Genomic DNA, 18,808 nt, shown 5'->3' with positions numbered 1-18,808 from the left:
CCAGAGCTGGGCACCTGTGCCAGGTAGGGCTGTCGAGTCGCCGTCGGGGCAGCCCGGCAGAGAGGCAGCAGGGGGCACTGGGCCCCTGCCCAGTCTGGTGACAGCAAGGATGGTGACAGGGACAACTCCGGGCCTCAGTTTCCCCATCCATGATCTTCACGCGCTCCAAGCATCCCCCCTGGGTTTCCGCTGGGGAGACAGTGCACCTGGTTTTCTGCTTTTCACTGTGAGCAAAGAGACCGAGAGAGGCAAAGAAGGCTGGCTTGATTCCTCTGCCTTCTCGCTCTTTCTGTAAGAGGGTTTGATTGTTGGTGAATGTGTCTGGGGCCAGGATGCTCTGAGAATTAATTGCAGACCTAAGAATCAGGGAGTCTCAGATTGACTAGTTCACCGTGTGTCCATTTTATAGATGAGAAAACTGAGACCCAGAGTAGGGGGCTCGCAGGTTGCTTGTGAGTCCCAGGCAGTCTCCTGGAGGGCCACGGAGAAGGTAGCTGCTCAGACAGAAGGCGCCGAATCAAGTGTCACTGGGTGTTATCAACGGGATCTGCAGCCAGCGGGACTCTGTGGCTGGATTGTTTTGATGGGGGCAGGGGGAGCCAAGAGTCTGTCCTCTTTGGAAAGACAGAGTGATATCTCAACTCAAAAAGAGACTGAAAGCTCAGCTTCTCCCTCTGTCCATCTTCCCTGCTACTTCCAAGCTGGGCATCTGGGCCGTTCCGTCAGTCTAAGGGGATGACTTGCCAGATCACCTGCCACCCAGGGCTGCTGGGGGCTCAGATGCAGTCAGAGGTGGGTGTGCCTGGGCTCTGGGACATCCAAAGTTCAGTAGAACTGTCTGTGTTCTCACTCAGCCATTTACACTCAGCCTTGACAATGTGGAAGGTTGTGCAGCTGCATCTCAGGACCACAGTCTATGAACCCCAAGAAAGAGCCCTCACACCCGACCCAGCAGTGGTCGAGGCCTCTGGCACCCAGACCCAGTCTTGCCTTGGTTTCATGGTTTTTTTGACTTCTGATTTTGATACTTGGCTGGGGACAGGGAGCAGGGTCCCATAGGCTGATAGGCCTGGACAGTGGGGAGGGGCTCTGGGTTCCCACTTCCTCCTCACCAGCTCACATAAAGCTGTGGAGGGAGGCTGGGGAGGGAGGGTCCTACCTCCCTGGGGCCTCCACTGCCTCATCTGAAAAATCAAGGACAGCTCAGCGGCCTTGCTTTCCACTTAGAAGCAAGTGGCCAGGACAGATGCACAGACCTTGGGCCAGCTTACCAGCTGGCCTTGGTGCATGTGCTGTTTGCCTCATCACCTCTGGGCCACTCCAGTGTGGAAAGAAGCAGATGATACCCCTTTCTGAGGCGAGATGTTACCTGCTCTACCCCCTCCTTTCATCAATTCCCAGCCCCAGCCCTTCCTGGTATGGCCTTTGGAAGCCCTGGCCTGGCTGGGGGTTCCATACTCGGCTGCAGTGAGCTGATGGAAGACACCCAGCCCAGGGTCAGGCACAGAGCAGCTGTTCCAGATCTGTTCATTTCAACCCTCGGGACACTCACAAGTCAGTGACAGAGGTGGCCAATGACCACATTGGATGCTGCAGCTCTGAGTGGCATAAGCATAAGGGGCCCTGGGTGCCAGAAGCAAGGGAGCAGCTCTGACTGTGAGGATCAGGGAAGGCTTCCTAGAGGAGGAGGGCTTGGAAGTAGGAGAAGGAGCTCAGCAGCTACCAGGTCAAGGTCCTCACATTCTTTGGGGCTGCTTGAGTCTGACCTCCTCCTTGTGACCAAAAGAACAAACCCAGTTTTTCTTAAGCTTCTGTATGTTCCACCCAGTTCTTTCTAAGCTCCTGTATGTTCCACCCAGAGCTGAGCAGAGGGAACCTGGAATGAAATTGTGAATGACAGTCCAGTTTGGGAGACAGAGAGGCCACTCAGTAAGGAGCTACCACCTGCAGTGTGTACCTCAGTTCCTCCTTAACTTGAGGGCAGTGACCCCAGGGGCAGCCAACGCTTCACCTCAGCCTCCCTCAACCTGTCTTGCGCCCCTCGCATTTCTGTGTAGTGTCCCTGTGGCCTCCTGAGATGTGACGGGCAAAGACTACAGACCTTCAGCAGTGGGCCCAGGACCTGGCCACCCTAAGCATTGTCAGCCGGTCCCTGAACTGTCCTCAGTCGCATGCCGAGGGAAGTCCCCAATCTGACTCAATGCTGAGAGCCCTCCTCCCTTCCCCACTCAGCCTCCATGGATAACTTATCTCTTTGGTCTGGATCTTGCTTCAAGCCACAGCCCACAGGGTGCCAGATCATGTGCAATCCAGCTTGCCTTCTGAGCTGACCCCTGAGGCCCGCCAGGCCTTCATGGTATGTGACAGGACCGTGGCCCAGGAAGAGGAGAGCTGCAGCTCACGTGGTGCCCTGGGCCTTTGGGTTCTTGTGGTTGGGATCCATCAGGGACTCTGAATGCATTTCCACTGTGCCCGCTGATGCCAGGACAAGAGCAGAACACCCAGGGAGCCCACATGCCTGAGAGTGATGCTCAAGAGAGGTTGGCATCATTGATTCCAAGGGTCAGAGAGCTGGCATTAGGCTCCTGAAGTGCAGCAGGGAAGTGAATGGTGGGACAGGGCGGCACCTTTACAGCCTCGGGGTAAGAGAGCTGCTGGGAGGTCAGGCTGGGTTCAAACCCCAGCTCAGCCACCATCTAGTTGTGCAAACCTGAGCACATCACACAGCCTTTGGAGGCCTGAATTTTGTCACCTGTACAGGAGGGAGGCTGAAGCCAGGAGCACCTGCTACATAGCGGCAAGCAGCTGGCACCCGGCACAGAGGCAGTGCTGTCAGGGATGTCCTTTGAGCCAGGACCACACTGTGGTCCTCCAGGAGCTGTGGTGGCCAGGGGTGAGGTTGGGGCAGGTTGGGAGGAATGTAGGCTCCCCACCTGAGGAAAAACAGTGGTTTAAAAATCACTGCTAGTCTGTGCCGGTGACACACGTGGTATCAAACTCACAGTTAAATGATTTGCCAAAGAAAACTTCATTCTTAGGTAATTTCTGGATGCCTATTAAAATCTGATTCACTTGCTTTTTAAATTTTCACTGTTTTTATTTTTAACCATTTGTCTTGGATCAATTTAAAACTCACAGAAAGGTTGTAGGAGTCATACAAAGAACTCCCTTGGAGCCTTATCTGGATTCCCCACTGTTAACATTACTGGTGGTTTTCTTCAGGAAGGGAAAATTTGACATGGAGGCACTTGTGTGACACTAACCATCCACTGAGGAGTGGCTATGGAGGGGTCAAGAGGTGGGCAAGGCTAGTGTCAGTTCATTTTTCCAAAGGGAAACCGAGGCACAGAGAGAAACTCAATCAAGACTCATTTGAGGATTAAGAATAGAGCCAGGTTATCATATCTCACATACACACACGGAAGTATTTGGCCAGTGTCTTCTCATCCCTTGCCCGTGTTGGGCACTGAGGCACAGGGAAGACTGAGAACTGAGAAGGCCAGAGATAAGGGAAGTGGGAGGGGCAGGCCTGGGTGGAGAAGGGACTGGAAAATGAAAGGACAGGAGGCTCTATGGGTGTCATTCTCAAACTCTGATGTGGGGAGACAGGAATCTGCAGCCTAAGCACATGTCCCAGAGGGACCCAGGGCCACTTGCAGAAACATTGTCTATGCTTTTCCCACGGGGAGTATGCTCACTCCCCATTTCAAGAGGGAGTGGAGAACTGGGGTCGCTGGTGGTGACCGCTGAGGTGGCTGTGGAACTCTGTGGCCACACCCTGTGTCACTGGGATCAGTGGTGGGCAGTCCCCACACTGCTGCGGGTTGTGGAAGGTGGTCCCTGGCCTTGCCCCCATCTGTGGGCACACCTCAGGCATGCACCCAGACCCTTTGGTCTGGTACCTGTGATCGTTGGTTCAGAACACCACTTTCTGATGACTAGGTCAGTTTCCCAGAGAGCGTGATGTGGCCAACGGTTGCTATGGAGAGAGGCTCAAGAATTCCAATCACAAGAACCGGTGTCCCTGGTGAAAATGCTCACCAGGGCAGTGCCTGGTTTAGACTGAAAACAAAAACAAAAACAAAACAACAACAAAAACCTCCCTGGCTGGTTTTGCTCAGTGGGTAGAGCGTCTGTGAACTGAAGGGTCCTAGGTTCGATTCTGGTCAAAGGCACATGCCGGGGTTTCGAGCTCGGTCCCCAGTGGGGGGCATGCAGGAGGCAACCAATCAATGATTGTCTCATCATTGATGTTTCTATTTCTCTCTCCCTCTCACTTCTTCTCTGAAATCAATAAAAATATATTTTAAAAAAACAACACCATAGAAACAAAAACTAGGACTTGCCTCACTACTTCTGCCCAAGGAGCTCCTACTCACTCTTTCATTCTTTCGGGGGCATCCGAGCCCAGGGCATCTCCTTGGGTAATGCAGCGCTCTGGCAGTGCCCTCACAAGGCTTCTCTAAGCTGCCTATCGGTCTGATCAGCTCCCAGCCCGGCATTGACTTTCCATAAATGCTTTTTGAATAAATGAATAGGTGGCCTTGGGCAAATGTTTTCTCCTCTCTGGGTCTCCATGTTTTTATCCAAAAAAATGAGGACAGTGATAAGAGGTGAGAGTGGAGCTCAGGGGACATGGAAACTCCAGTGGAGGGAAAGGTGAGAAAGAAGGGCACTGGGAGGGAGCTGGGTATGAGAGAGCTGCCAGGAGGAGGAGGAGGTCCGCCGGAGGTCAGCTGAAGTGGGAGATGCTGTGGGTGGGGAGAGGGGGCTGGCACTGCTTTTCCTCTTGAGCCTCATTTGTGATCACCTGTAACTGGGACAATGGCAGTCAGGGGCAAATATGGGGGAACTTCCCTTTCACTGGGCCTGCCTTGGCAAAAGCCAAATGGGTGGTAGCAGTGAGGGTACAGGGACATTCCTGGAGAGGGAGAGTTGGTTGGGGTCAGGGTGGGTTCCATGACCATTGAGTCCTTTTGAACCCCCTTGGCTGTCTGTGTGCAGATGGGGATTGCATCTCTGTCCCACTGGGACAGACTTAAAATTGCCTGGTTCCCAGGCTGCAGAGACAACTGGGGTGTTGGGGGTGGCGGACATAGCCAGACCAGGCCCCATAGGTGGGCTCCCAGGGTTCCTCAGGGCTCCATTTCATGGTACACCAGGGGAGGTGGAGGCCATGGGAACAATGAACATAGCTCATATAGGTTGCTCTGCCAAGAGGTTGTGTTTGGGGTGAGGGCTCCTGGGTCCTGCTGTGTCCAGCACGTTGACCCTGCCCAGCCCTGGGCATCCACAGAGATATCTCAGATGGCTCTTCCTTTTACTGGCCCTTGCAGCCAAGACACATCTGAAATGGCCCAGTCACCCCCAGCAGTCACTTGTATTCAGCCTTCCCAGAGCTAGAAACTGGGCACAGGAGAGCCAGAAAGAATCCCAGCTCCTCAAGGGTGACAGCGGCCAGGTGGCCATGGCTCCCTTTGTCCCCTCAGGGCTCAAGCTTCCCACCACTTTGGGAGGGAGCTAATCCACCTCAGACATCTGCCTCCAAGCGGCCCTCCAGCGCTGACGCCGAGAAGTCTAGATTCTGGGGTATGGGGGGAGGTAAAATTCCAGACTTTCATGCAGAAGTCATTTACCTGTAAAGCACATTTACAAATACTCCCCCCATGTGTTCTTTTTCCATATTACATTTTCCCCTCTGCAACCCAAGTCTCCTCCTGCTCTTTTTTCCATGTGGTGCATCTCCTTCCTGCCGCCCCATTGGTTGGCCTGGAGGCAGGAACCCCCGGGACTGGAGCATCAGGGGCAGGTCAAGGTTCTTTGCTCAACCCCTCACACTGGCCCCTGGGAGCTGCGTGCTGAGCAGCAGACTGCGGGTCTTGGAGACCCAGCTGCTCAGTCATCACTCTGGCAGGCCTCTGAAGGGCCCCTTCCACCCGACTACTGCTGAGACCCTCTGGGTTCCAGGAACCCCTGGAGCAGCAGCAGCGCCCACTCCAACCCTTTCTGGAAGAAAGCAACCTGCTGCCGCCTGTCCTCTTGCCAGCTGCTGAGACCAGGAATTGGGATGCCCTCATTCACGAGACCTTCATAAAATGGGACAGTTGATCATTCCAACCCTGTTGGCCCGGGGAATCGGGTCAGCTGCCTGAGCACTGGCTTAGGTCTGCCTGGGTCAAAACTGAAACAGTTTGCCAAGTGCCTGCCTTGAGAAAGGACTGGGGGGAAGGGGGCGAGGGCACCTGAGGAGGGGGTGAAGGTCACTCTCCCTGGCTTTTAGCGTTCCCAGCCCCCTCACACTCCATGCCATGTCCTGCCCGAGGCCTCGGCACCGTTCATCTTTGTATTTAGGCATTTCTCAGCCTGGCCTGTGGTAATTCCTGCTGAAGCCTTCATGGGACCCCTGCCCTTCAGCCTGGGCTCTCCCTATGATGCTGGACCTTTGACCTCCAGGGGAAGTTCCAGAGGGAAGGCAGGACAGGGATGGAGGCTCTGAAAAACAGCACTGCATGTCATCCTGTGTCACTGGTGATGAGCAGAGGGCTGCACTGAAGCCCATGCCTCCCCCCCACCCCAAGACCAGGTGCCAGGGCCAGGGAGAACTTTGAGAAAGGGGCTTCATCTTCAGCCAGAGAGGGGAAGTGAAATTTCCAGTGACTCGTTCTGACAGAACCAGGACTTGGACTCCTTCCTAGTGCTCTTTCCTTTGCACCTGAGTTGGAAGACTGTCTGGATATGTGGCTTTGCAACCTTGACCAAGTTCCTCCACGTCTCTGATGGCACCAGTGTGCCCCTCCTATGAAATAGCAGTTGATGGGCCCAGCTGGCTTGTCTCTGAGGCCTTCTGAACAAGCAGTGTCCCCACCACCTTCTCAGCTTCTGTTACTGCTGCCCCCTTCAGGCTTGGCGGCTGCCAGACTGACTGCAGAGGGTAGCTCTCTAAGGAAGGCCAGTCTGAGAGAAGACACCTGCACCCCTTGGTTGGCAAGTGGGGCTCTCCAGCAGGTGGACTTTGACTAACTCAGTGTCATCCTTCCCTTGGTAACAAAGACCACCCCAATCCTGGGACAGCTCAGTTCTCTGAAAGAGCTTGAGAGGGGCCTCCCAGGGGCGCTTACGCACAAGGGAGGACCCTGACCTTGAAGTTCAAATGCATTTCTTTGAAACACACCCAAAGAGGATCTGAGTGTCTATTCTAGAAGCTAGCTCCAAGGCACGAGGACTTTTCTTTGAGTCCTTTCCCTAATGCTGGGGCCACTGGAGGCTCTTTGTTCAACGGGAACATTTACAGTGCAAATGGGCAGGCACCTTCCCCATGCTGAGAATCCCCCATCACCAGGGAAGGTCCCAGCAAGTCAGACTGTCACACAGGTGAGGAGGGGCACAGCCTTGGAGGGTGGCTCTGGCAGCTTGGAGCCTTTAGATTGTAGAGACCAACTCAGACTCTCAGAAGAGACCCAGAGGGGAATAGGTGTGACAGCTGGGGTCCCCCTTGCAGGCTTTGTTTTTCCATGATTTAACCATTGACACTTTTTTCCAATGGTAGGAAGCTAAGGTCCCGTGGAAGAAAGGAGTCTCCTTCCACCAGGCCACCTGTCTACTCTGAGACCCCTGGCAGTGACCAGCTGAACCATCAGAACTGGCTGGTCCACTCATCTTAAGAACAAGTTGCTTGGCAACAAGGGACTTGTCATCACTTCACCTCTCCCCTCATGACCCAGATGGAAGCACTTAGGTTTTTGCTGAGGTGGCGCAGGAGGCCTTATTCTGGGGCTCTGCCTCTGTGAGAGCTCCGTGCCCCAGAGCCCCATGAAACTGCTCATTAAAACGTGGTCTGAGGTTGGTCCAGCAACCAGCCCCTGCACTGGGCGGCCCAAGGCCTTGATGGCTTCATCCTGATGTCATTTGCCACATTCATGTTTGGTCACCGGGCTTGGCTACGTGTGTTCTGAGCTGCATGCTCTCGCCCTGTCCCACTGGGCTCCCACATGCTGTGCCCATACTAAGAGGTCCACCCAGAGCTGAGCAGCTGGCTCTGGTTCAAAGAGACAGAACTGTGTGGATCCTTGCCAGTCAGGAATGGGGCCCCTTGGAAAGCCCATACATGTGGGCATATGCAGTTGGGCTTCCTCTCAGTCCCCTGGGTGCAGAGTATCACAGCTCACCTCTGGGGAAGCCCTGCCCCTTGCTCTTCTGCCTAGGATGTGCCCACTCATGCTCCCTCATGGTAGCCAGCACACACACATTCAGACAAGCCCCAACACCCATGCCCCCTAGCTGTGTCGTCTTCATGTGCAACGATATTCCGTGCTCCTGGAAGGCAAGCTAAGGGTGTTTTGCTCCTCTTCCCTCCCAGTTTAGCTAGGAGGTCTCTGCCTGACATCCAATACCCCCTATTCCCCTGCCACCCAGGGTGAAAGAAGGGCAGTCGCTCAACCTGCTATCTCCTTTCACACAAAGCATTGCCACAAAGATCCCAGGCCAGGGCCCGGGGGTTCGCGAGGACCAGGCTGCCTGTATTGGCAGTCCCAGCTACCTTGCCCCATCCTTGGTGTGCATCCAGTTGTCTGGAAGAAGCCAGCCCTTTCCATCTGTGCAGGGGAAGCAGAGAGGACATTTTAATCCTGGAGTGGGCTGGCATGAGGGGGCCAGAGAGAGCCACCAGGTTGATGGCCCTCCACATCCACATCCATGCCCACGGCTGCTGCAGTCTCTCCCCAGGGTGGGCTCTGCACCTCTACACCTCCCTCTCTCCTATATATCTTTTTTCCTTCCAGGATAGTGGGAAATGCAGACATAGTGTGACCAAGAATGGGACTAGGCTGTGTCCCTGAGCCAGGGGGCTGTGGGACTTGAAGGCTTCTCTGGGGAATGCCTCCTGGACTGAAGCTCAAAACCATTTGGCAATGGCAAAGACACAGAAGCCTGCTTGGAAAAGGGGGTGTGCACAACTTGAGGAGTCAAGCAGGGTGGCTATTCTAGAAAGCTTTCTCCAAGTTAGTCTTGCAGAGCACGTCCTTGTGGGCTGCGGGGTGCCCCCTCCTCCTGCTGCTTCTCTCTCCATCTCTGTCTCCTCACGCATCAGCCAAGCATTTGCGTCACTGTCTGCGACTCCCCCCTCTCCGTCTCCTGGGCTCCCACCCTCCTGCTAATCTGCCAGCATCAGCTGCTGCATCAGCTCTGGCTCCACTGACGACACTGGGCTCGCTGTGGCTCCTTGGACCCCCTCATTGGCTCCTCGCTTCTGGCTGTCCAATCAGAGCTGGAGGCCCCTTTCCTGGGAGGTTGCTGGGCAGCCTTGACAGACTGCTCAGCAGGGAGGAAGGTGCAGTGGGAGCATGCCTATTGGCCTTCTGAGGCCATCTGCATCAGAGAGGACCTGTCCCCAACTCCCCCTGCCTGCCTCAAGAAACATCTGCAGGCTAATCAGAGAGGGATAAAAAGGGGATGAAGGTCCAGGAAGGTGGGCTAGGGGCACCCACCTGGTGTCTGGCCTGCTCAGGAGGATTTGGACTTGGTTCTGAACTGGGAGAGGCTAGTATAGTCTCAGTGTAAAGTCTTGCTCAGAGTTGGCACAGAAAGGGGTACTGCCTAGTGGGGCTATGTCTAGTGAGGCTCCAGATATTCACCGTGAGGGACAGCTGGGGTAGAAGGTGGCAGATGAGTCATCCACCCCTTTGGCGGCCCAGGCCAGGCCCCTAAGCAAGGTGATATGGCAATTCCTAAGGAACCAGAAGACTTCTCATCAAGGTAGACATGGGGTACATGGAGTGGCTGTCCTGACCAGTGATATGCTCACATAGGCCATTTGGGAGATGAGAACACCCACCAGCATCAAAACATCCAAATTCTCAGAAGTAGCATGTGCTCTGCCTTGGGGGTGCCTTGGAGGAGACATAGACAACAGGTCCACAAGCTTGGTAGCTCAGCACCACTTTACAGATGAGAAGACCAAGGCTTAGTGAGTGGTACGGCATCACAGCCAAGTGAGCCCACTTAGAGATAAGGAGCAGAGATGTCTTTGCTCTCAGGTCAGGTGACCCTTCTGAATGACAGGGTTCATGGGCCAAGGAAAGTTTAAGACTGGAAGGCCCCAGGCAGGCAGGAGGTCTCCAGTTCTGCTTTCAAAGGCGGCTGGGGATGTAACAATCCAGCAATCCAGTGTTCATTCATCTTGCTTCGCTCTCCACCTTCTCAGTGGGGTGAGTGGGGAGATTCAGGGGCCCCAGTCAGAGCAGTTTATCTCTTCCATGTCTTGAACTTGATTGGCATCTTGCATGTCAGGTGCACAGGGGAAGTAGAGCCCACAGGGGTGTGGGCTGCCCTCCATGGAGGGGATTCTGGGGCCCAATAAATGGAATTAGTAGTGGCTGGACCGGGATGAGCAGCTAGATGAATACTGTGTGTGTGGCTAGCCCAAGTCCAAGAGTCCCCTCCCTCCAGCAGGTGCAAATCGGCTGCAGAGGCCATGTGCTCGGCTCTGGGGAAAGTGTACAGATGTCAGTTGAGGCGGTGCCTGGGCCACCTGCACCCTGACATTTTGCTCCAAGGAGCACTCCCAGCCATGAAGCATGGGAGCAGGGCTACTGCGTGGCTGCGGCTCAGATTCCGGCTGCACCTTCCACCTTCTGGAAGTGTTGAAAGTGTGGCCTGAGACCAGTTGCCTAACCTCTCCAGCTCCTTTGCTCATGGTGAAGCATGGATGACAGTAAACTTACTGCTCTCTAGTTGCAGACCTACTGCTGGGCATGTCTGTCCTGATCCTTGGACTGGGCGCCTGTCTTGTTAGCATGCTTGCAAACCATGTCCCAAGACCCCATGGAAGGGCAGGGCCAAGGCTCCCATCCTGGTACTTGGGTCTTCTTGTACCATCACTGCCAACATCCAGGCTTTGAGCACTCCCTCTTCCATGGTCTCCTTCTCCCTGGGAACAGTGCCAGACAGCCGCGTGTGGGGGTGAGGGGAAGGGGGTGACTTGAGAAGGGTGGGAGGGGAGAGGCCTGAAGATGGGGATTTGTGTTCAGCACCTGAAAATGCAGTCCTTCTGTCCTCCTGTGCCCCTTGCCTTTGTGAGGGAAGCTGGCCTCTTGTTCCCTGGGGTGCTTCTGCATTGTACTGCTGGAGCAGCTGCTGCTGTGACCTCCTGACTGAGGATTGAGATCAGACTCTAAGCACACCATCTGCTCTCCCCCCACCCTGATCTGGTGAGCAAAGAGGATGGAGACTCCTGGAAGAGGTCATATGTGCCAGAGGCAAGACACTGCACAGTGCATCCCAGGACAGGGGGTCCCCCTCCCCACACCTACCCCTGGGATGTCCACCTGGCAGGAGGGAGAGAATTCCCAGGGCCACTGGAGCTGTATCCATATACTCTCCTCACCCCTTAGTACTGCTCACCTAGTATCAGTTTTGAGACCCATCATTTGCTTAAACCACTCTTTGTTTAGTCTTTACCACATAAGCAATACACATCCATGATAAGAAAATTAGCAATACAGAGGAGCAAAAAAATAGAAATTAAAAAAATCTTTAATTCCGTCATCTAAAAAAATATTCTTAGAAGATTTTGGTACATTAACTGATTGTTGTACATTTTAGTGTATAGCTTTTAAGAATGCTCCCTTTGCATTTTTTTTACATAAATGGGGTCATACTATTGATAGTTTTAGAAGTTATTTTTCATTTAATTGTACATTATAAACATGTTTTCTTATTTATAAATATATGAGATCCTAATCAAATGTATACATAAGTTAGTAATATTTTAATTGAGATATGACATAATGTTATAGTAGCCTGCTGCATTCGTACACTCTCCTCACATCTTATCTTTTTAGCAGCTTTTGAGACTCATTCTTTGCTATCCAAGCAGCCCCAACTCCCATTTCATTTCCTTGAACCACTGTTTCTTTACTTTTTATCATGCAAGCAATGCACGTTTATGATAGAAAAATTAGAACTGCAGAGGAGCCAAATATTTTGGTATATATCCTTTTAGGTGTTTTTTCCCATGTGCATTTTTTATGTAAATACTAGAGGCCCGATGCATGAAATTTGTGTAGGAGGGTGGTCCCTCAGCCCAGCCTGCGCCCTCTTGCAGTTTAGGACCCCTTGGGGGATGTCCAACTGCCGGTTTAGGCCTGATCGGACATCCCTCTCACAATCTGGGACCCCTCGCTCGTAACTGCCCACCTGCTTGCTCTTTACCGCTTGGCTCGCCACTCCTTACTGCTGCCGTGGAGGTAGGAGAGGCTCCAGCCACCACTGTTGTGCTCACCAGCCATGAGCCCAGCTTCTGGCTGAGCAGCACTCCAGCTGTAGGAGCGCACTGACCACCAGGGGGCAGCTCCTGTGTTGAGTGTCTGTCCCTGGTGGTCACTGTGCATCATAGCGACTGGTCATAATGGTCACTGGATTTTTATTATATAGACTAGGGGCCCAGTGCACGAATTCATGCACCTTGAAAGGAACTGTGGGTCACGAGGCTACAGTGGGCACAGGAGTAGGTCTTGGCCCATCCTCTGCACCCCCGCCCAGCCCCTCCTGACACGGGCTCCAGTCCCCTCTCTACGGGCAGCCCTGCTCCCACTGCCACCACTCCCACACACTGATGGTACCAGCCCTGCTCATACCAGCCCTGCTCATACCCGCTGACAGCGCGGTGCAAGTGGGGCCAGCGCCATCAGTGGGTGCAAGCAATGGTTCTGGCACCAGCAGCAGTTGCGAGTGGGGCCATCACTGGCAGCGGGTGTGAGAGGCAGCTCTGGTGCCGGCAGTGGGTGCGAGTGGGCCCTCGCTGGCAGCTGGTGCGAGTGGGCCCTCACTGGCAGCGGGTGTGAGAGGCAGCTACTGGCCCTGATCACCCCTCAGGAGCAGGGGAAGGTGGAGAAGTCCTCAGGGGCGATTGGGGCCAGCAGCCGCCACTCACACGTGCTGATGGTGCTGAGCGATTGGGACCGGCACCAGGCACCAGCACCAGGTGCGAGTGGCAGCTCTGGTGCTGACTGTGGGCGTGAGCGAGCGGAGCTGGCGCCAGCAGCAGGTGCGAGTGCTGGGCAGGACCACCAGAGGTTCACCCTGATGACAGCAACGGGCGCTCCCCCTTGGTCTGGCGCCCCCATTTACCTGCTTCACCATCCCTCTGCAGCTGACACCCACCATGTTCTGTACACGCCCTCTGGTGGTCAGCGCACATCATAGCGACTAGTTGTTCAGTTGTTCCACTGTTCGGTCTATTTGCATATTAGCCTTTTATTACATAGGACATTTTTAAGTCAATGGCACCATCCTACACATCTTGTTTTAAAAGCTGCCTTTCACATAATGATATATGAAAACCATACACACAAAGGCTTGTTAAATATCATATATACCAATATCATTTGTAATGACTGCATAGTGTATGCTTGAGTGATGGATCATTATATATTTTTAAATGACTTTGGAATTTAGATTATTGCCAAATATTCACCATCACACTAAATGCCGGGATGACGCCCTCTTGTATATTTGGTTCACTTATGTAGTTGTCTCCTTAGGAGATATGGCGGTGAGGGGAACTGCTGGATCAACAGGCTTGCTCTTTCTAAGGTTTTCAAAACATGGAAATTTGTACTCCAGAAAGATGCCCCTATTGATCTGCCCACACACAGTGTGTGAGAGCTGCCCAGGAAACACCCTCTTGAGTGGTCAGCTCCCTGTTCTCCAAAGCTGCTCCTGTCTGCAGAGGATTTTCCCAGCTGCTTCTTAATGGGGTTGCTGCTCTGCTTTGCTCTCTAAGAGGGGAGGGAATGGTGAGTCTGAATGGAGACATTTGGCCTGGGAGTCCCCAATGGCGCCTCTGCTTCTGTCATTCTGTATGTGTGTGAGTCCCTCCTTATTTGGGAAGTGTTTTATTTGGTTCTAATTGGGCAGAAAACTTCTAGACAATGTGGCCAACAGGTTTGCCAGGAGAAGATTGATGAATTTCTGAAGGAACCTAAAGACTGAGTAGTAGGAGTTCCCAAGCTGAGGCCCATAGGGAGTGGGGGACTCGCTCAAGCTCTCAGTCAGTCAGCAGCACCAGGAGACCAAGGAACCAAGATTTCAGGAGGCGATTCTGTGCACCCTGCCCAGCAGGGTCACTTCATGGGTTGCTGGGATGGGACAGTTTGGCATGTGAGAATCAACTATGGTATGTGCTCTGCTCAGTAGAACTGTGACGTGGCTGCCTTGGTGCAGGGGCTGAGCATGCAGGGTGCCCATGCATGATGATGAGGTGCTGTTCCTGGCACACAGCAGGCTCAGGCCTCCTGGACTGCTCATTTGGTGCAGTTTATGGGAAAGCCAGCTCTTGCTGACATGGCAAATTTGGTTTGCTCTTGGCCCCCTGCCCTACCCATTTTAGTGTACCCCTGACCTCCATGGAAACATGTCCAGGCCTTGCCAGCTGGCAGCAGGGCCCAGCTGCTCAGGCCTGGCCCTGGAGGGGCCCAGAGGGTGTCAGACCCCTAAGAGGAAGACTGCTCTGCCTCAGGACTGTGTTTGCAAGGCCAGGGCCCCTGCTTCTCATCATGCCAGCTTGCCTGAGCCTTCAACTCCTCACTTGAGACCCAAGAAGCCAGCTGTGACAGGTCAGGGCTGTGACTAGATCCATGATGTGGACCTTCCATCTCCCTGCAACACCAGGCCAGTCCCAACCTGGAGAACTGGTTTCCTCACCCCAGGCCCTCAGGCGACCAACAGCCTTCATGGGCCGGTGAAGGCCTCAGAGGCCACCACAGCCCTTTACTGGCCACAGGAGGGCAACAACTGGCTGAAGTATAAAGAGGAGACAAGAAGTGAGAGCAGGGTTAGAAGACAGAGAGAGGAAGAGAAAGCAGAGCATAGGACATTTTCTGCTTCCCAGACACAGCAGCAAGCCCTTACTAGATCTCCACCCTTCCCGGGTCACCAAGGGCCATTAGGAGTTGGCAATGGGGCCCAGGACTTTCCTCACTGGAGATGGAGCCAACTCCTGAACCACACAGGGCTGCACTACCCCAGGCCATGCTTGTGCTGATTGAGGACCAACCACAGTCCCCTCTCCCAGGGAGGGCAGGTTGAGAGTTACTGCTCCTGTTCAACACCCTTTGATCTTGGCTGTGCCAGGTGGTGCCGCCACTTGCAAGACATTAATGCATTCTGTCCTCACAGCAACCAGGAAGGGTATACTTTTAAAAAATTTATAATATTTTTAAAAATATATATTTTTATTGATTTCAGAGAGGAAGGGAGAGGGAGAGATAGAAACATCAACGGTGATAGAGAATCATTGATTGGCTGCCTTCAGCATGACCCCCACTGGGGTTGGAGTCTGCAACCTGGGCATGTGCCCTGACCAGAAATCAAACTGTGACTTCCTGGTTCATAGGTTCACAACCACTGATCCACACTGGCTGGGCAAGGGTAGACTTTTTAAACTCCCATTTCACAAAGAACACTGAGGCAGACCCGAGAGATTAGCTGACCTAGCCAAGGTCTGTCAGGCAGCTAGTAAGTACTGAGACATGGTCTAACTTCAAAACTGCTGCTGTCCACAGCCCCTGCTCTTCCTCTAGTCCCTCCTTCTGAGTCCACCAGTGTCGGCCTCCAGAGAGCCTGCCCTCTGTATGGCACTGTGAAGGTTGCCTCGCTGCCACTCTCTCCCCACACATTCTGGGGCCTGGATTCTGGCCATTAGAGCTTTCTAGGAGGGCTGGTAGTGTTCCCTCATCAGCCATCTCTCAAACAGACAGCTCCTGGTTGTCTGTGCCTTGTTCCCCAGGTCAGTGACCCTGGGCAGACATGTGGGTGTTCCACCTGGTGGTGGCAGATCCAGGAAGTGTTCACACTTGGGGACTGTGGATGCTCCTCAATGTACCTGCCACCCAGGACTTCATGAATGTTTGCTTCCCAATGCCCAAAAGACAGTCTGGATGGTCTTGGTGTGCCAGGAGCCACACGGTGACCCGCAAGCCATTATAAATGTATGAAGTGACAGCCATGTGCTTGCCTTTGCCCCAGGAGCCCTATTGAATCAACTGAGAAGTGACTGTCAGAGCAGACACCATGAGCATCTCAGCTCTCGGAAGCAGCACCAAAGGTGAGGTCCAGGCTCCCTCTTGTTCCAGTCCTGGGCATGGTATGTGGCTGCTTTTTCCCAGGCTGGCCCTGCCAGGGCCAGGAGCGCTGCCTGGGTAGCAGAGAGAGACATGTTGGGAGGACTGGAAAGGAAGCCCAGGGTCCTGGGGCTGGGCTCCCCTTCTGAAGCTGTGTAACCTTGCCCATGCCAGGGAAGCCTCTCTCAGCAGGCGAGGAGGAACGCAGTAACGTCCTCAGGCAGATGAAGGTGCGGACCACTCTGAAGGGGGACAAGAGCTGGATCACCAAGCAGGATGAATCAGAGGGCCACACCCTGTAAGTCCAGGAGGTCGGGAGGGCCAACAGCAGCAGGTGGGGCTGGGGTTGTGATCCACAAGTCTTGTCCTGACCTGGAGATGTTGAGGGGCTTCCCCCATTCAGAGCTCAGCCAGGCAATGTGACCATAGGTCAGCTAGGGAGGTTGGAGCGGGGGAAAGCAATGCAGCTGAGGGAAAGACTCAACCAAAGTCACAGGGCAGGAAAGCCCTGGGTGCTGAGGTGTACATGTGCGAGTGCCTGTGGAATATGGAGGCAAACTGCGGGAGAAGGTGAAATGGGAATGGTGGGCCAAGTTCCTGGGGTGCATGTACTGCACCTCCCACAGCTGCCTTGGGGCCCAGCAGTCAGTCTCTAGTAGGGAGGCCATAGGGTGGATGACTGTTCAGGGCCTGGGAGCCACTCTTTTGGGAACTCTCTTTCCCCAGAGAGCTGCCCTCTGGTCGGAGCCGTGCCACATCCTTTTCATCACCTGGGGAGGTCCCGAAGGCCAGGTAAGAAGTGGGACCCAGATGGCTGGTGGGTGGGCCCCATGCTGCAGTACTCAGGAGACAGGGATGGAGCCAGAGCTGAGAAGGGACATTAGGGTCTGCAGCATGACATTTGAAATCCACAAGAAGGATGGGTTTTCCCGCTCTGCTCTCCCTTGGGAAAGGGAAAGGAGGAGTCAACTGGGTCCAGTTTCCTGGCCTTGCTGTGTGGCCTTTGGGCCAGCTGCCTCCCCTTCTGGGCCTCCATGGTTCCACCTGTCAACTGTAATCAAAACTTTGTCATTAAGAACCCCCTGCTGGGAGTACGACAATGTCTGTGAGGTGCTTTAAGTAGCACATGACTCCCTCTATAGGTAGTCCTGATTGCTGAGTGCACCTGGAAATTGGCACGCCAGGGGAGACTCACACATTTGCAACAACTGTCTCCCACGTTCAGTCTGACACATTTTGACAGTTGTCCAAGGGGAATAATCCCCTCTCTATTTCAAAGACTTTTGCAAAGAGGTGTCCAGGGAGGCTCTGAAGAGTGAGAACATCTGCTCAGATCTACAGGAACTGCTCCTGACAAGTAAGGGGGTGCGGAGCCAAAAATTCAGGCTTGATCCTTGCTCTAAACAGCCGGCAATTGGCAGTGAGTACATTGCCAGGGCCTTTCTCAAGTGGTCGTAGAGGCAGAGGCAGCAGCTGGAAGGAAGGGGTCCAAATTCACTGCTAGCCCCAGAGGCTGCCTTTGGTAACAGTGGACTTGCCTGTCATCCTTCAATGACTTAGTGCCCGCTACTCACCAGGTCCTATGCTGAGCACAGGGGAGACAGCCCTCTCTCCTCAGGGAACTGACATCCCAGCAGGTACAACTCAAGTAAAGAGATGAACATACAATGGCGAGGTTGGCAAGGGTCTGCAGACAGTTCAAACATAGTCTATGCATTGGTGGAGCTTGTTTACTTTGGGGGTACAGTTCTCACCAGGGCTTTAGTTTGGGGGTGCATTTGAAAAGCACGTCCTGGAGTACTGTGACTCAGGGCCCAGAGAAAGGGAGCCCAGAAGTCTACATAAACCTGGGCTCTCATTATTTCCCAGAGGGGTCCAGGGCCAGCAAGGGGCCATGGCCTAGTCTCCCCAGCACACAGGTATTTCAGTCATAAATGCTCATTGTGGCTGGAAGGGGTGCAAGTGACCTTTCTTTCTCCGGTCCCACCCGAAGTGATCCTGGAACTTGGTCACCTCCAGGAGGTTGTCCTCGGTCAAGTACAGTGTCTGTTGAGATGGAGAACACTTGGGCTTTGTGCTGCCCTGCCTGCCTGCTTGCACGAAGTCCCCTTAGACCCAACCCTGCTACTCAGTCCTAAGCTCCTCTGTTCATGGACAGAGTCCTTATCTCCTGTCCTCACTGTCAGCCTTTGGCTCCCACCTCCAACCCCCTGAGATCTCTGAGTGCCCTCGTCTGCTCCCAATCAGAAAGTGCCCAGCACATAGAGCCTAATGCTTTCCAGCCACTGACTTAGCCTTCACAATGCCCTCAGGTCCCCAAATTCCATAATGTGTGTTGTGGGTGTCCCAGGGGCTGGAGGAGGGGAAGCCCCAGAGGAGGGCAAGGGATGGTCAGCTGGCCTTGGCTGACTCATGCCTGGGCTCTGCCCCTTAGGACCTCATGAACTTTCCTAGAAAAGGCAGGGGGGTGGGGGATATGTGGAGTGGGGAATAGGTCAGGAGCCATGGCTTCTGCCTGCCATGTCCTCAGCCCCAGCCTCTGGCCATGGAGTGTCCAGCCTGAGCTGGGTCAGCTTCGAAAACAGAGGGTGATTGCCCGGCCGGCATGGCTCAGTGGTTGAGCATCGAGCTATGAACCAGGAGGTCACAGTTCAATTCCCAGTCAGGGCACACGCCCGGGTTGCAGGCTC

The 18,808-nt window shown here is 54.0% G+C and overlaps 1 protein-coding gene across 14 annotated transcripts in view; it reads left to right on the top strand.

Annotated features, from left to right (window-relative positions):
* Window positions 1-18,808, top strand: part of ZNF185 (zinc finger protein 185 (LIM domain)) — an 80,546-nt gene that overhangs the window by 13,733 nt on the left and 48,005 nt on the right. For all 14 annotated transcript variants that reach the window (XM_014539610.1, XM_014539600.1, XM_014539608.1 and 11 more), the window contains exons 3-6: window positions 5-23; window positions 16,024-16,102; window positions 16,293-16,416; window positions 16,845-16,910. In XM_014539610.1, coding sequence (XP_014395096.1) covers window positions 16,069-16,102; window positions 16,293-16,416; window positions 16,845-16,910 — 224 coding nt within the window. In that variant the 5' untranslated portion in view covers window positions 5-23; window positions 16,024-16,068. The remainder of the gene's footprint in view (window positions 1-4; window positions 24-16,023; window positions 16,103-16,292; window positions 16,417-16,844; window positions 16,911-18,808) is intronic.

This window comes from Myotis brandtii, unplaced genomic scaffold, assembly GCF_000412655.1.
Source record: "Myotis brandtii unplaced genomic scaffold, ASM41265v1 scaffold2207, whole genome shotgun sequence".
Classification (NCBI taxonomy): domain Eukaryota; kingdom Metazoa; phylum Chordata; class Mammalia; order Chiroptera; family Vespertilionidae; genus Myotis; species Myotis brandtii.
The sequence above is the reverse complement of the archived record's forward strand: the minus strand, read 5'-3'. Positions and strand labels throughout refer to the sequence as shown.